At 45.9% G+C, this 16,244-nt stretch overlaps 1 protein-coding gene across 11 annotated transcripts in view; it reads right to left on the reverse strand.

Moving 5' to 3' along the window:
- The window catches only part of LOC119952881 (fas-binding factor 1 homolog), a 171,053-nt gene that overhangs the window by 1,904 nt on the left and 152,905 nt on the right, over nt 1-16,244 (reverse strand). For 10 of the 11 annotated variants that reach the window (XM_038776488.1, XM_038776486.1, XM_038776494.1 and 7 more), the window contains 2 exons: nt 14,593-14,710; nt 4,469-4,599 (listed from right to left, as the gene is read on the reverse strand). In XM_038776488.1, the coding sequence (XP_038632416.1) occupies nt 4,469-4,599; nt 14,593-14,710 (249 nt within the window). Of the gene's footprint in view, nt 1-4,468; nt 4,600-14,592; nt 14,724-16,244 lie in introns of all 11 variants that reach the window. The other variant, XR_005457907.1, reaches the window with a different exon arrangement.

Here is a 16,244-nt window from a genome sequence, read left to right on the forward strand (position 1 = left end):
TATCCAGGCAACATCCTGGTGAATCTCCTCTATACCCCATCCAGTGCAATCACCACTTTCCAATAGTGAGGTGACCAGAACTGCACACAGGACTCCAGCTGTGGCCTAACAAATGTTCTATACAGCTCCAACATAACTTCCTTGTTCCTATATTCTATGCTATGATAAAGGCAAGTGTCTCATATGCCTTTTTAACTACCCTATTCACCTGCTCTGACACCTTCATGGATCTGTGAACAAGTACCCCAAGATCCATCTGTGCCTCTGAGCGTCCTAGTGTCCTGCCATTCATTATATACTCCCATGTCCATTGAGATTTTTCAATGAGACTGCCAGAATAGTCGGGCAATGGACAGAGATGGCTTGGTGTGAGGTGCAACGGCTGCTGTGTGTACAGCACAAACTGGGCTGGCCATGTCACCTTTGAGCAGAGTGTGCACAGACAAGTTGGTAGACCCACAGTTACCAAGACGGGTGTTGGGCACCAGATGAACTCAGCCTTGCTCAACAGTGGAGTTTTCAAAAAATATTTCCTATTTAAACTCAAAGATTGCCAAAATGTCAGGTGGTCCGGCTATTGTGATTTTTCTGTAATAATCTGGACAGGGTCCGTAATTAAGAATAAAGAATAGTACAGTACAGAAATAGGCCCTTCGGCCCTCCAAGCCTGCGCCGATCATGATGCCTGTCTAAACTAAATCCTTCTGCACTTCTGAAGTCCTTATTCCTCTATTCCCATCCTAGTCATATATTCGTCAAGATGCCTCTTAACCGTCGCTCTCATATCTGCTGTCACCACCTCCCCGACAGCGAATTCCACTTGTAAAGGGATCAAGGGAAATCAATGAAAAGCACTGATTTATGTTCTGTCCATTGACAAGATCATCTGTGGACATGGGATGGGCTTCTACTAATGTCAACCAGATCTATTTACCCACCACCCAACATGGACTCTTATGTTGTCAAACTGTTTGTTCAGTATCCTGTCTTAGGTGAGCCACAAGGTTCTCTATTTGAAGACTGGTAAGGTTGATGACCTTGCCACAAATTCCATGCCCCAACCACAAATTCTTCAGCCACTCCCACAGACCGAACCAGCTTACTCACATTGTTGGTGTTATATTTGACCCCATCTCTCCTGTCTCACTCAATTCAATTGATGCTGAAACTGTCATCCATGCATTTGTCACCCCCAACTTGATTACTCCATTGCTTTCCTGGCCAGCCTCCCATCCTTGTATCTGCATTTCATTCAAAATCTGATGCCATGGCCATTAACCATCTCATTCTCAATGCCTGAAACTTACATTTTTAAGCCTTGTGTTTAACTTTGCCAGACTTACCCTTTCCTTGCTGTAAATGTCCTTATCCTGCAAACCCTCCCATCCAAACTCTGATCCTCAAACTCTGGCCTCTTGTGTATTCCACCCTCACCACCCATAGCCATATTCACCTACAGTTCACTATTTACAATGATGAGTGCCAGATGCCCTCAGTAAACAAGATCCAAATGATGTGCATTCAAAACTACAGTACTCAGCATGGCCATCACAGGTTTGCTCAAGTCACCTACTCCACTGAACCTCAATATTGCTAATAGAACATAGAACTGTACAGCACAGTACAGGCCCTTCGGCCCACGATGTTGTGCCAAACTAGTCTGAAACTAAGATCAAATCAACCTACTCCCAATCATTCTAGTGCACTCCATGTGCCTATCCAATAACCGCTTGAAAGTTCTTAAAGTGTCCGACTCTACTACCATAGCTGGGAGTGCGTTCCACGCCCCAACCACTCTCTCAGTAAAGAATCTACCTCTGACATTCCTCCTATATCTTCCACCATGAACCTTATAGTTATGCCCCTTTGTAACAGCTACATCTACCTAAGGAAAAAAACGAAATCGCTGAAAGTCCACTCTATCTATCCCTCTCATCATCTTATACACCTCAATTAAATCACCTCTCATCCTCCTTTGCTCCAATGAGGAAAGCCCTAGCTCCCTCAACCTTTCCTCATAAGACCCACCCACCAATCCAGGCAGCATCCTGGTAAATCTGCTTTGCACCCTTTCCAATGCTTCCACATCCTTCCAAGAATGGGGTGACCAGAACTGCACACAACGGGCAGCACGCTTGTGCAGTGGTTAGCATTGCTGCCTATGGCGCTGAGGACCCGGGTTCGAATCCCGGCTCTGGGTCATTGTCCGTGAGGAGTTTGCACATTTTCCCCGTGTCTGCGTGGGTTTCACCCCACAACCCAAAAGATGTGCAGGATAGGTAGATTGGCCACGCTAAATTGCCCCTTAATTGAAAAAAAATAATTGGGTATTCTAAATTTATTTTTAAAAATAAAAAAGAACTGCACACAATACTCCAAATGTGGTCTAACAAAGGTCTTGTACAATTGCGGCATAACCTCTTAAACTCAATACCCCTGTTAATGAATGCTAACACACTATAGGCTTTCTTCACAGCTATCTACTTGGGTGGCAACTTTCAGAGATCTATGGACATGAACTCCGAGATCTCTCTGCTTTTCCACATTCTTCAGAACCCTGCCGTTAACCATGTAATCCACATTCAAATTTGTCCTACCAAAATGAATCACCTCACACTTACCAGAGTTAAACTCCATCTGCCACTTTTCAGCCCAGCTCTGCATCCTATCAATGTCTCTTTACAACCCACAACAGTCCTCCACATTATCCACTACTCCACGAATCTTGGTGTCATCAGCAAATTTACTAACCAAACCTTCAACTCCATCATCCAAGTCACTGATAAAACACAAATAGCAGAGGACCCAGCACTGATCCCTGTGGTACACCGCTGGTGACTGGGCTCCAGGATGAAAATTTATCATCTACCACCACCCTCTGTCTTATCTGTGATAGCCAGTTACTGATCCAATCGGACAAATTTCCCTCTATGCCATGCCTCCTTACTTTCTGCATGAGCCGACCATGGGGCACCCTATCAAACGCCTTACAAAAATCCATGTATGCGACATCAACTGCTCTACCTTCATCTATGTACTTAGTTACCCCCTCAAAGAATACAATCAAACTTGTGAGGCAAGACTTACCCCACACAAATCTGTGCTGACTATCCTGGATTAAGTTGTATCTTTCCAAATTATCATAAATCCTATCCCTCAGGACCCTTTCCAATAATTTACCGATGATTGAAGTGAGATTAATCGGCCTATAATTCCCAGGGTTATACCTATTCCCTTTCTTGAACAAGGGGACTACAGTCACCTCTCTTCAGTCTTCTGTCGTGGGCCAAAGGGCCTGTTCTGTGCTGTATTTTTCTATGTTTTATGTTCTATTCCTGTAGACAGCGAGGACATAAAGATCAAAGCCAAAGTCTCTGAAATCTCATCCCTTGCCTCCCAAAGAATCCTAGGATATATCCCATCAGGCCCAGGGACTTATCTATCCTCAGGCTTCTCAAAATTTCTAACACATCTTCCTTCCGAATATCTACCTCCTCCAGCCTACCAGCCTGTATTGCACTATCCTCCTCAACAACATGGCCCCTCTCCTTTGTGAACACTGAAGAAAAGTATTCATTCAGGGCCTCTCCTATATCTTCAGATTCCATGCACACGTTCCCACTACTGTCCTTGACCGGCCCTAACTTCACCTTGGTCATTCTTTTATTCCTCAAATCAGTGTCAAAAGCCTTGGGGTTTTCCTTGATCCTACCCGCCAAGGACTTCTCATGCCCCCTCCTAGCTCTCCTGAGTCCTTTCTTGAGCTCCTTCCTAGCTATCTTGTATCCCTCAAGTGCCCTAACCGAAGCTTGTTTTCTCATCCTTACGTAAGCCCCCTTATGCCTCTTGACAAGACATTCAATCTATTTTGTAAACCATGATTCCCTCACTCGACCATTTCCTCCTTCCTTGCCGAATCGCATCGTAATTACCCTCCCCCAGTTATAAACCTTGCCTTTTATGTTCCTATCCCGCTCCATTCATATCTCTCTCCAAATATAACTTTCTCCTCTAGGTCATCTCTGCAGCACTGATTCTTACCACTGTGACACCACTGTGACATCTGGGGCTGTTTAGCACAGGGCTAAATCGCTGGCTTTGAAAGCAGACCAAGGCAGGCCAGCAGCACGGGTCAATTCCCGTAACAGCCTCCCTGAACAGGCACCGGAATGTGGTGACTAGGGGCTTTTCACGGTAACTTCATTTGAAGCCTACTTGTGACAATAAGCGATTTTAATTTCATTTTCATTTCAGAATGGTGTGCACTCTTGCCTAGACCATCGTACTGTGTGATTTTGGTTGGCATCCCATATCTGTTCTCACTTTGACTGTCAGGATAACTGAAATCAGAAACTATATTGTGTGAGCTAACCTCTGTCCAAACAAGCCATTGCATTTTACATAGTTGTTCCATATTTGCTGTCATACCCAGAACATTTCTCAAACTTTCAAATCCAGGGGACCTCACCTTTTTAGCAGCATGTCTGAAAATTGCAAGTTTAGCCTCCAATTCCGAAGGCCTAGTTGACTCGATACTGCTATCCGCCCTAGGATTCGCAAATAGTCCATGCCGGGCATTATTAAGCACCGGAGGAAAATCTGAAAGGCAAATACAGAATTCAAATTCTACTCTTGTGGGATGATGGCTCTTTCTTCAAAGGTGAAAGAGAACCAATTCAAAAATGATTTACAGTTGGAGACGAGCAAACAAATATAAAAAGTCCTGAGTCCAAGATACAGGAGAGAATTGGGCCATTCGCCCCATCCAACCAGTTCCGCCATTCAATCTTTTGTTAATTCATTCATGGGATGTGGGCATCGCTGGCTGAGCCAGCATTTATTGCCCACACCTGAGGGCATTTAAGAGTCAACCATATTGCTGTGGATCTGGAGTCACATGTAGGCCAGTCAGAGTAAGGATGACAGATTTCCTTCCCGAAACGATATTAGTGAACCAGATGGGATTTACAGCAATCGACAATGCTTTCATGGCCACTGTTAGATTTTTAATTGTAGATTTTTTTTGCTGAATTCAAATTTCACCGTCTTCCATGCCAGGATTCAAACCCAGGTCCCCAGAGAATGACTTAGGGCAGCACGGTGGCGCAGCGGGTTAGCCCTGCTGCCTCACGGCGCCAAGGTCCCAGGTTCGATCCCGGCTCTGGGTCACTCCGTGTGGAGTTTGCACATTCTCTCCGTGTTTGCGTGGGTTACGCCCCCACAACCCAAAAATGTGCAGGCTAGGTGGATTGATGACGCTAAATTGCCCCTTGATTGGAAAAAATGAATTGGATACTCTAAATTTATTTTAAAAAAGAGAATGACTCTGGTTCTCTGGATTACACGTCCGGCGACAATACCACTGCCTCCCCACTGATATGTTTCCAATCCACCTAGAACATAGAACATAGAACATAGAACGATACAGCGCAGTACAGGCCCTTCGGCCCTCGATGTTGCACCGACATGGAAAAAATTTAAAGGCCATCTAACCTACACTATGCCCTTATCATCCATATGCTTATCCAATAAATTTTTTAATGCCCTCAATGTTGGCGTGTTCACTACTGTTGCAGGTAGGGCATTCCACGGCCTCACCACTCTTTGCGTAAAAAACCCACCTCTGACCTCTGTCCTATATCTATTACCCCTCAATTTAAGGCTATGTCCCCTCGTGCTAGCCACCTCCATCCAAGGGAGAAGGCTCTCGCTGTCCACCCTATCTAACCCTCTGATCATTTTGTATGCCTCTATTAAGTCACCTCTTAACCTTCTTCTCTCTAACGAAAACAACCTCAAGTCCATCAGCCTTTCCTCATAAGATTTTCCCTCCATACCAGGCAACATCCTGGTAAATCTCCTCTGCACCCGTTCCAAAGTTTCCACGTCCTTCCTATAATGAGGCGACCAGAACTGTACGCAGTACTCCAAATGCGGCCGTACTAGAGTTTTGTACAACTGCAACATGACCTCATGGCTCCGGAACTCAATCCCTCTACCAATAAAGGCCAACACACCATAGGCCTTCTTCACAACCCTATCAACCTGGGTGGCAACTTTCAGGGATCTATGTACATGGACACCGAGATCCCTCTGCTCATCCACACTACCAAGAATTTTACCATTAGCCAAATATTCCGCATTTCTGTTATTCTTTCCAAAGTGAATCACCTCACACTTCTCCACATTAAACTCCATTTGCCACCTCTCAGCCCAGCTCTGCAGCTTATCTATGTCCCTCTGTAACCTGCAACATCCTTCCGCACTGTCTACAACTCCACCGACTTTAGTGTCGTCTGCAAATTTACTCACCCATCCTTCTGCGCCCTCCTCTAGGTCATTTATAAAAATGACAAACAGCAACGGCCCCAGAACAGATCCTTGTGGTACGCCACTCGTAACTGAACTCCATTCTGAACATTTCCCATCAACTACCACTCTCTGTCTTCTTTCAACTAGCCAATTTCTGATCCACATCTCTAAATCACCCTCAATCCCCAGCCTCCGTATTTTCTGCAATAGACGACCGTGGGGAACCTTATCAAACGCTTTACTGAAATCCATATACACCACATCAACTGCTCTACCCTCGTCTACCTGTTCAGTCACCTTCTCAAAGAACTCGATAAGGTTTGTGAGGCATGACCTACCCTTCACAAAACCATGCTGACTGTCCCTAATCATATTATTCCTATCTAGATGATTATAAATCGTATCTTTATAATCCTCTCCAAGACTTTACCCACCACAGACGTTAGGCTCACCGGCCTATAGTTACCGGGGTTATCTCTACTCCCCTTCTTGAACAAAGGGACCACATTTGCTATCCTCCAGTCCTCTGGCACTATTCCTGTAGCCAATGATGACCTAAAAATCAAAGCCAAAGGCTCAGCAATCTCTTCCCTGGCTTCCCAGAGAATCCTAGGATAAATCCCATCCGGCCCCGGGGACTTATCTATTTTCACCTTGTCCAGAATTGCCAACACTTCTTCCCTACGCACCTCAATGCCATCTATTCTAATAGCCTGGGTCTCAGCATTCTCCTCCACAATATTATCTTTTTCTTGAGTGAATACTGACGAAAAGTATTCATTTAGTATCTCGCTTATCTCCTCAGCCTCCACACACAACTTCCCACCACTGTCCTTGACTGGCCCTACTCTTACCCTAGTCATTCTTTTATTCCTGACATACCTATAGAAAGCTTTTGGGTTTTCCTTGATCCTACCTGCCAAAGACTTCTCATGTCCCCTCCTTGCTCGTCTCAGCTCTCTCTTTAGATCCTTCCTCGCTTCCTTGTAAATATCAAGCGCCCCAACTGAAACTTCACGCCTCATCTTCACATAGGCCTCCTTCTTCCTCTTAACAAGAGATTCCACTTCTTTGGTAAACCACGGTTCCCTCGCTCGACCCCTTCCTCCCTGCCTGACTGGTACGTACTTATCAAGAACATGCAATAGCTGTTCCTTGAACAAGCTCCACATATCCAGTGTGCCCAACCCTTACAGCCTACTTCTCCAACCAACACATCCTAAGTCATGTCTAATGGCATCATAATTGCCCTTCCCCCAGCTATAACTCTTGCCCTGCGGGGTATACTTATCCCTTTCCATCACTAACGTAAAGGTCACCGAATTGTGGTCACTGTTTCCAAAGTGCTCACCTACCTCCAGATCTAACACCTGGCCTGGTTCATTACCCAAAACCAAATCCAATGTGGCCTCGCCTCTTGTTGGCCTGTCAACATATTGTGTCAGGAAACCCTCCTGCACACATTGTACAAAGAACGACCCATCTAATGTACTCGAACTATATCTTTTCCAGTCAATATTTGGAAAGTTAAAGTCTCCCATAACAACTACCCTGTTACTTTCGCTCTTTTCCAGAATCATCTTCGCCATCCTTTCCTCTACATCCCTAGAACTATTAGGTGGCCTATAGAAAACTCCCAACAGGGTGACCTCTCCTTTCCTGTTTCTAACCTCAGCCCATACTACCTCAGAAGAAGAGTCCCCATCTAGCATCCTTTCCGCCACCGTAATACTGTCCTTGACTAGCAGCGCCACACCTCCCCCTCTTTTGCCCCCTTCTCTGAGCTTACTAAAACACCTAAACCCCGGAACCTGCAACAACCATTCCTGTCCCTGCTCTATCCATGTCTCTGAAATGGCCACAACATCGAAGTCCCAGGTACCAACCCATGCTGCCAGTTCCCCTACCTTATTTCGTATACTCCTGGCATTGAAGTAGACACACTTCAAACCACCTACCTGAACACTGGCACCCTCCTGCGAAGTCAAATCTGTGCTCCTGACCTCTATACTCTCAATCTCCCGTACCCCAAAACTACACTCCAGGTTCCCATGCCCCTGCTGAATTAGTTTAAACCCCCCCAAAGAGCACTAACAAATCTCCCCCCCAGGATATTGGTGCCCCTTAGGTTCAGATGTAGACCATACTGTCTATAGAGGTCCCACCTTCCCCAGAAAGAGCCCCAGTTATCCAGAAATCTGAATCCCTCCCGCCTGCACCATCCCTGTAGCCACGTGTTTAATTGCTCTCTCTCCCTATTCCTCATTTCACTATCACGTGGCACGGGCAACAACCCAGAGATAACAACTCTGTTTGTTCTCGCTCTGAGCTTCCATCCTAGCTCCCTAAAGGCCTGCCTGACATCCTTGTCCCCTTTCCTACCTATGTCGTTAGTGCCAATGTGGACTACGATTTGGGGCTGCTCCCCCTCCCCCTTTAGGACCCAGAAAACACGATCCGAGACATCACGTACCCTTGCACCTGGGAGGCAACATACCAAACATGAGTCTCTCTCGCTCCCACAAAATCTCCTATCTGTGCCCCTGACTATTGAGTCCCCAATTACTAATGTTCTACTCCTTTCCCCCCTTCCCTTCTGAGCAACAGGGACAGACTCCGTGCCAGAGGCCCGTACCCCATGGCTTACCCCTGGTAAGTCGTCCCCCCCACAAGTATCCAAAACGGTATACTTGTTACTCAGGGGAACGACCGCAGGGGGTCCCTGCACTGACTGCTTCTTCCCAGTCCCTCTTACAGTTACCCATCTATCTCCAGTCTATCACCTACCCTGCTCATTTGGATTGTGGGGGTGAGACCCACACAGACACGGGCAGAATGTGCAAATTCACACAGTGTTCCAGAGCTGGGATCGTACCTGGGTCCTCAACGCCGTAGGCAGCCGTACTAACCACTGCGCCATCGTGCTATCATGTCAACTCTATCTAGACCTCTCAGTGTTCTGTAAGATTCAATGAGATTCCCCCCTTCTTCTAAACTCCATCGAGTACAGACCAGATTCCTGAACCACTCTTCATATGACAAGCCCTTCATTCCCGGGATCATTCTTGTGAACCTCTGGACCCCTCCAAGGCCAGAGCATCCTTCCTTAGATAGGGGCCCAAAACTGCTCACAATATTCCAAATAGGGTTTGACCAAGGCTTATACAGCCTCAGCAGTACATGCCTGCTCTTGTATTCTGCAGAGGGCGGCAGAGCTGTGACGCTGATTGGCTGTTGCGGGAAGTGAATTGTGAAAAGCTGCTGTCGGGTGAGTTTCTAGAACTAATATTTTTTAGGCAGTGGCTAAACCGGAGACACTACACAGGTAGTGTCTCCCACCCATCCTCCTCTAACCAAAAAAAAAAGACTGTGTAATGAGTTGGTGAGGTAAGCTTTTCCTCTCTCCACCCTTCCACCACCTCTAATCTGCGGGGAGTGTGAAAATCAGGTAAGGTTTTATTTTCTCTCTGTAATTGTCAAGTAGATAAATGGAAGGGAGGGCAGTGCAATGTTCCTCCTGCAGGACGTTCGAGGTGAGGGACACCATCAGTGGCCCTGCTGAGTTCACCTGTGGGAAGTGAACCCATCTCCAGCTCCTCAAAGACCGTGTGAGGGAACTGGAGCTGGATGAACTGAGGATCATTCAGGAGGTAGAGTTGGTTATAGATCGAAGGTACAGGGATGTAGTTACTCCTAAGAATGAAGGTAGCTGGGTGATGTTTAAAAGGAGGGGGAAGAAGCAGTCAGTGCAGGGATCCTCGGCGGTTGTTTCCCTCAATAACAGGTATACCGTTTTGGATACAGTTGGGGGGAGGGGGAATCTACCAGAGGTAAGCCACGGTGACCATGTCTCTGGCACTGAGTCTGTACCAGTGGCTCAGAAGGGAAGGGGAGAGAGCAGGAGAGCATTAGTTTTGGAGACTCTATAGTTAGAGGTACAGATAGGCGGTTCTGTGGCAAGGCTAGAGGCTCATGGTTGGTGTGTTGCCTCCCGGGTGCCAAGGTCTCTGATCGTGTTTTCAGGATTCTTAGTAAGAGGTCTTACAACACCAGGTTAAAGTCCAACAGGTTTGTTTCAAACACGAGCTTTCGGAGCACGGCTCCTTCTTCAGGTGAAGAAGCCGTGCTCCGAAAGCTCGTGTTTGAAACAAACCTGTTGGACTTTAACCTGGTGTTGTAAGACCTCTTACTGTGCTCACCCCAGTCCAACGCCGGCATCTCCACATCAGGATTCTTAAGGGGAGGGGGAGCAGCCACAAGTTGTGTACACATCGGTATCAACGAGATAGGTAGGAAAAGGGACGGGGATGTAAAACAGGAAATCATAAAGCTAGGGTGGAAGCTGAGAGCCAGGACAGATCGTGTTGTCATCTCTGGTTTGCTGCCAGTGCCACGTGCGAGCGAGGTGAGGAACAGGGAGAGAGTGCAGTTAAACACGTGGCTACAGGGATGGTGTAGGAGGGAGGGTTTCAGTTACTTCAATAATTGGAGCACATTCTGGGGAAGGTGGGACCTGTACAAACAGGACCGGTTACACCTGAACAAGAGGCACCAATATCCTGGGAGGGAAATACAGCTCTTCGGGGGAGTTTCAACTAATTTGGCAGGGGGAAACTGATTTGTAGTCCAGGAGATAGTGTTGCTGGAGTTCAGGAATTTGAGGGTAGTGCAGTACTGAGGAAGGTACCAAGGTCACAAGAGTGGACCTGCAGGCATGAAGGTGGTTTGAAGTGTGTCTACTTCAATGCGAGGAGCATCAGGAATAAGGTTGGTAAGCTTGAAGCATGGATTGGTACCTGGGACTACGGTGTTGTGGCCATTACGGAGACGTGGATAAAATAGGGGCAGGAATGGTTGTTGGAGGTTCCGGGGTTTAGATGTTTCAGTAAGGTTAAGGAAGGTAGTAAAAGAGGTGAAGGAGTAGCATTGTTCATCAAGGATAGTATAATGGGCGCAGAAAGGCAGTTTGAGGAGGATCTAACTACTTGGGTAGTGTGGGCTGAAGTTAGAAATAGGAAAGGAGCGGTCACTTTGTTAGGAGTTTTCTATAGGCCCCCAAACAGTAACAGAGATGTGGAGGAAAAGACTGCAATGCAGATTTTGGATAGGTGCGGTAGTCACAGGGTAGTTGTCATGGGTGACTTTAACTTTCCAAATATTGATTGGAACCACGATAATTCGAATAGTTTGGATGGGGCTGTTTTTATCCAGTGTGTGCAGGAGGGTTTCCTCACACAATATGTGGATAGACCGACAAGAGGCAGGGCCACACTGGATTTGGTACAGGGTAATGAACCGGGCCAAGTGTTAGATTTGGTTGTGGGAGAGCACTTTGGAGATAGTGACCACAATTCGGTGACTTTCACTATAGCAATGGAGAGGGATAGGGCCATACGGCAGGGCAAGGTTTATAACTGGGTGAAGGGTAATTACGATGCGATTAGGCAAGAATTGGAGAGCATAAGCTGGAAACAGGAACTGTCAGGGATAGGCACAAATGAGATGTGGAGCTTGTTCAAGGAACAAAGACTGCGTGTCCTTGATATGTATGTCCCTGTCAGGCAGGGAGGAAATGGTCGAGTGAGGGAACCATGGTTTACAAAATAGATTGAATGTCTTGTCAAGAGGAGTAAGGGGGGCTTATGTAAGGATGAGAAAACAAGGTTCAGTTAGGGCACTTGAGGGACACAGGATAGCTAGGAAGGAGCTCAAGAAAGGGCTCAGGAGAGCTAGGAGGGGGCATGAGAAGTCCTTGGCGGGTAGGATCAAGGAAAACCTCAAGGCTTTTGACACTGATTAGAGGAATAAAAGAATGACCAAGGTGAAATTAGGGCCGGTCAAGGACAGTAGTGGGAACGTGTGCATGGAGTCTGAAGATATAGGAGAGGCCCTAAATGAATACTTTTATTCAGTGTTCACAAAGGAGAGGGGCCATGTTGTTGAGGAGGATAGTGCAATACAGGCTGGTAGGCTGGAGGAGGTAGATATTCAGAAGGAAGATATGTTAGAAATTTTGAGAAGCCCGAGGATAGATAAGTACCTGGGCCTGATGGGATATATCCTAGGATTCTTTAGGAGGCGAAGGATGAGATTGCAGAGCCTTTGGTTTAGATCTTTATGTCCTCACTGTCTACAGGAATAGTGCCAGAAGACTGGAGAGAGGCGAATGTTGTCCCCTTATTCAAGAAAGGGAATAGGTATAACGCTGGGAATTATAGGCCGGTTGGTCTCACTTCGGTAATAGGTAAATTATTGGAAAGAGTCCTGAGGGATAGGATTTATGATCATTTGGACAGATACAACTTAATCCAGGATAGTCAGCACGGATTTGTCTTGCCTCACAAGTTTGATTGTATTCTTTGAGTGGGTGACTAAGTACATAGATGAAGGTAGAGCAGTTGATGTCGTATACATGGATTTTAGTAAGGCGTTTGATAGGGTGCCCCATGGTCGGCTCATGCAGAAAGTAAGTTGGCATGGCATAGAGGGAAATTTGGCCGATTGGATCAGTAACTGGCTATCACAGATAAGACAGAGGGTGGTGGTAGATGATAAATTTTCATCCTGGAGCCCAGTCACCTGCGGTGTACCACAGGAATCAGTGCTGGGTCCTCTGCTATTTGTGATTTTTATCAATTACTTAGATGATGGAGTTGAAGGTTGGGTTGTTAATTTGCTGATGACACCATGATTCGTGGAGTAGTGGATAATGTGGAGGGCTGTTGTAGATACATTGATAGGATGCAGAGCTGGGCTGAAAAGTGGCAGATGGAGTTTAACCCTGATAAATGTGAGGTGATTCATTTTGGTGGGACAAATTTGAATGTGGATTACAGGGTTAAAGGCAGGGTTCTGAAGAATGTGGAGGAGCAGAGAGATCTCAGAGCTCATGTCCATAGATCTCTGAAAGTTGCCCCCCAAGTGGATAGAGCTGTGAAGAAAGCCTATAGTGTGTTAGCATTTATTAACAGGGGGATTGAGTTTAAGAGCATGAGGTTATGCTACAACTGTACAAGACCTTTGTTAGACCACATTTGGAGTATTGTGTGCAGTTCTGGTCACTCCATTATAGAAAGGATGTGGAAGCATTGGAAAGGGTGCAAAGGAGATTTACCAGGATGCTGCCTGGATTGGTGGGTGGGTCTTATGAGGAAAGGTTGAGGGAGCTTGGGCTTTTCTCATTGGAGCCAAGGAGGATGAGAGGTGACTTAATTGAGGTGTATAAGATGATGAGAGGGATAGAGAGTCGACGTTCAGCGACTTTTTCCTTGGGTAGATGTAGCTGTTACAAGGGGGCATAACTATAAGGTTCATGGTGGAAGATATAGGAGGGATGTCAGAGGTAGGTTCTTTACTGAGAGAGTGGTTGGGGCGTGGAACGCACTCCCAGCTATGGTAGTAGAGTCGGACACTTTAAGAACTTTCAAGCGGTTATTGGATAGGCACATGGAGTGCACTAGAATGATTGGGAGTAGGTTGATTTGATCTTAGTTTCAGACTAGATTGGCACAACATCGTGGGCCGAAGGGCCTGTACTGTGCTGTACAGTTCAATATTCTAGCCCACTCGAAATGAATGTGAACATTGCATTTGTCTTCTTACCTGCCAACTGAAGCTGCCTATTAACCTTAAAAGAATTCTGAACTAGGATTCCCAAGTCCCTTTGTGCTTCAGATTTCCCTAACTTTTCCCCATTTAGAAATTGGTCTATGCCTCTATTCTTCCTACCAAAGCGCATAACCTCATACTTTTCCACGTTGTATTAAATCTGCCACTTCTTTGCCTGTCCAATTCCTTCTTCAACCTCCCCACTATATCAACACTGCCTGCCCCTCTACATATCTTTGTATTATCTGCAAACATCCATCCTAAAAAAGTAAAGTCACTTCTTATTCTCAAACTCCCAGTGGATACAGACCTAACCTCTCCAACCCTTCCTCATAAAGCCAACCCACCCATTTAAGGTATTAGTTGAGTAAACCTTCTCTGAACTGCTTCCAATGCATTTACATCCTTCCTTAAACAAGGTGACCAACACTGCGCACAGTACTCCAGATGTGGTCTCACCAGTGCCCAGTACAACTGAAGCATAACCTCCCTACATATTTGGCATTCAATGGCATTACCATCACTGAATCCTCCACTACCAACACCCTGGGAGTTACCATTGACCAGAAACTAAACTGGACTAGCCATATAAATACTGTGGGTTCAAAAGCAGGTCACAGTCCAAGCAACACATCCATCATCAGCGAATCAGAGTGTTGATAAAGTACTTACATGAATGATTTGCAAAGGATATTGCTTGATTCCTGATATGTGGTGTTACTGTGTTGATGGGCATTTCCACTGTAAGTTTGTGTGGGTGATGGCGTTGCTGGGCTAGACTCAGGCGTTCCTGGATATGAGACATTTAGACAGAAATTGTGCAACTTTATATGTTCACTTCCCTTGTTCATTTGAATCAGACTCTAATGTTCCCCTAATCACTCCTGGTTAGATACTCTGCTCCAATTTGCGAAGCCCCTAAATGTACTGTCACATTTTTCATGTTTTCTCACACCATCCATCTCAAGCTGCTTAAATTCAAGTTTTTGGATAAACGGTAGTTTATAATGGTGATCAACTTCCCTAAAGAACTGGATACGAGGTCCTACAGGAAGAATAATTTCATCCAGTCTGACTGGAACTGAAGACAGATCACAGAAGTGAAAGGTCTGTGCCTCACCCATTGCTTGCACCTTCCATGTGTTTTTATAGAAGCCTATCCTGTGGGCATATAATAATACGGTACAAGTATTTTACTGAAAGTGCAGGAATCTTCAACTGCTTAACAAGAAATATCAGTACTGTAACTGGCGTTCCTTGCATTGCTTACTGTGTTCAATGCTTTAAGTCTAAATGAGCTCAAAAACAACTTTGTGTTTGCTCACTAATACTGCATTATACTGCGTTATAATTACTTGCATTTATAAGGCCCCAATGCTGAATATTTTCTATTTTTTAAAATAAATTTAGAGTGCTCAATTTTTTTTTCCAATTGAGGGGCAATTTAGCATGGCCAATCCACCTACCCTGCACATCTTTGGATTGTGGGGGTGAGACTCACACAGACACGGGGAGAATGTGCAAACTCCTATATCCTAGCAATCATTACACTTCATAAGTAGTTTATTGTATGAAAGAATTTGAAATGCTACAGCTTGAAAATATTCAGCATTACGGGCAGCACGGTAGCATTGTGGATAGCACAATGGCTTCACAGCTCCAGGGTCCCAGGTTCGATTCCGGTTTGGGTCACTGTCTGTGCGGAGTCTGCACATCCTCCCCGTGTGTGCGTGGGTTTCCTCCGGGTGCTCCGGTTTCCTCCCACAGTCCAAAGATGTGCAGGTTAGGTGGATTGGCCATGATAAATTGCTCTTAGTGTCCAAAATTGCCATTAGTGTTGGGTGGGGTTACTGGGTTATGGGGATAGGGTGGAGGTGTTAACCTTGGGTAGGGTGCTCTTTCCAAGAGCTGGTGCAGACTCGATGGGCTGAATGGCCTCCTTCTGCACTGTAAATTCTACGATTCTCCACACGGATAGTGACCCGGGGCTGGGATCAAAGCTGGATCCGTGGCAGTGTGAGGCATGAGGCAGCAGTGCTAACCACTGTGCCACCGTGCCGCCCGTAATGCTGAATATTTTCAAGCTGAAGCATTTCAAATTCTTTCATACAATAAACTACTTATGAAGTGTAATGATTACTAGGATATAGGCAGACACTCCTTGCCCTATTGTGACATCATGAAGTTCCTCCAAGGTTTCACCTGGCTTAACGGTTTGCACTCTCATCTGAATCAGAAGATCAGGGCTCAAACCTCAATCCAGACATTTGAGTACTGAACCCAGGCTGCTGTTTCAGTGCAGTATGAGGCAAGTGCTGCACTAT

Source organism: Scyliorhinus canicula, chromosome 18 (assembly GCF_902713615.1).
Source record: "Scyliorhinus canicula chromosome 18, sScyCan1.1, whole genome shotgun sequence".
Classification (NCBI taxonomy): domain Eukaryota; kingdom Metazoa; phylum Chordata; class Chondrichthyes; order Carcharhiniformes; family Scyliorhinidae; genus Scyliorhinus; species Scyliorhinus canicula.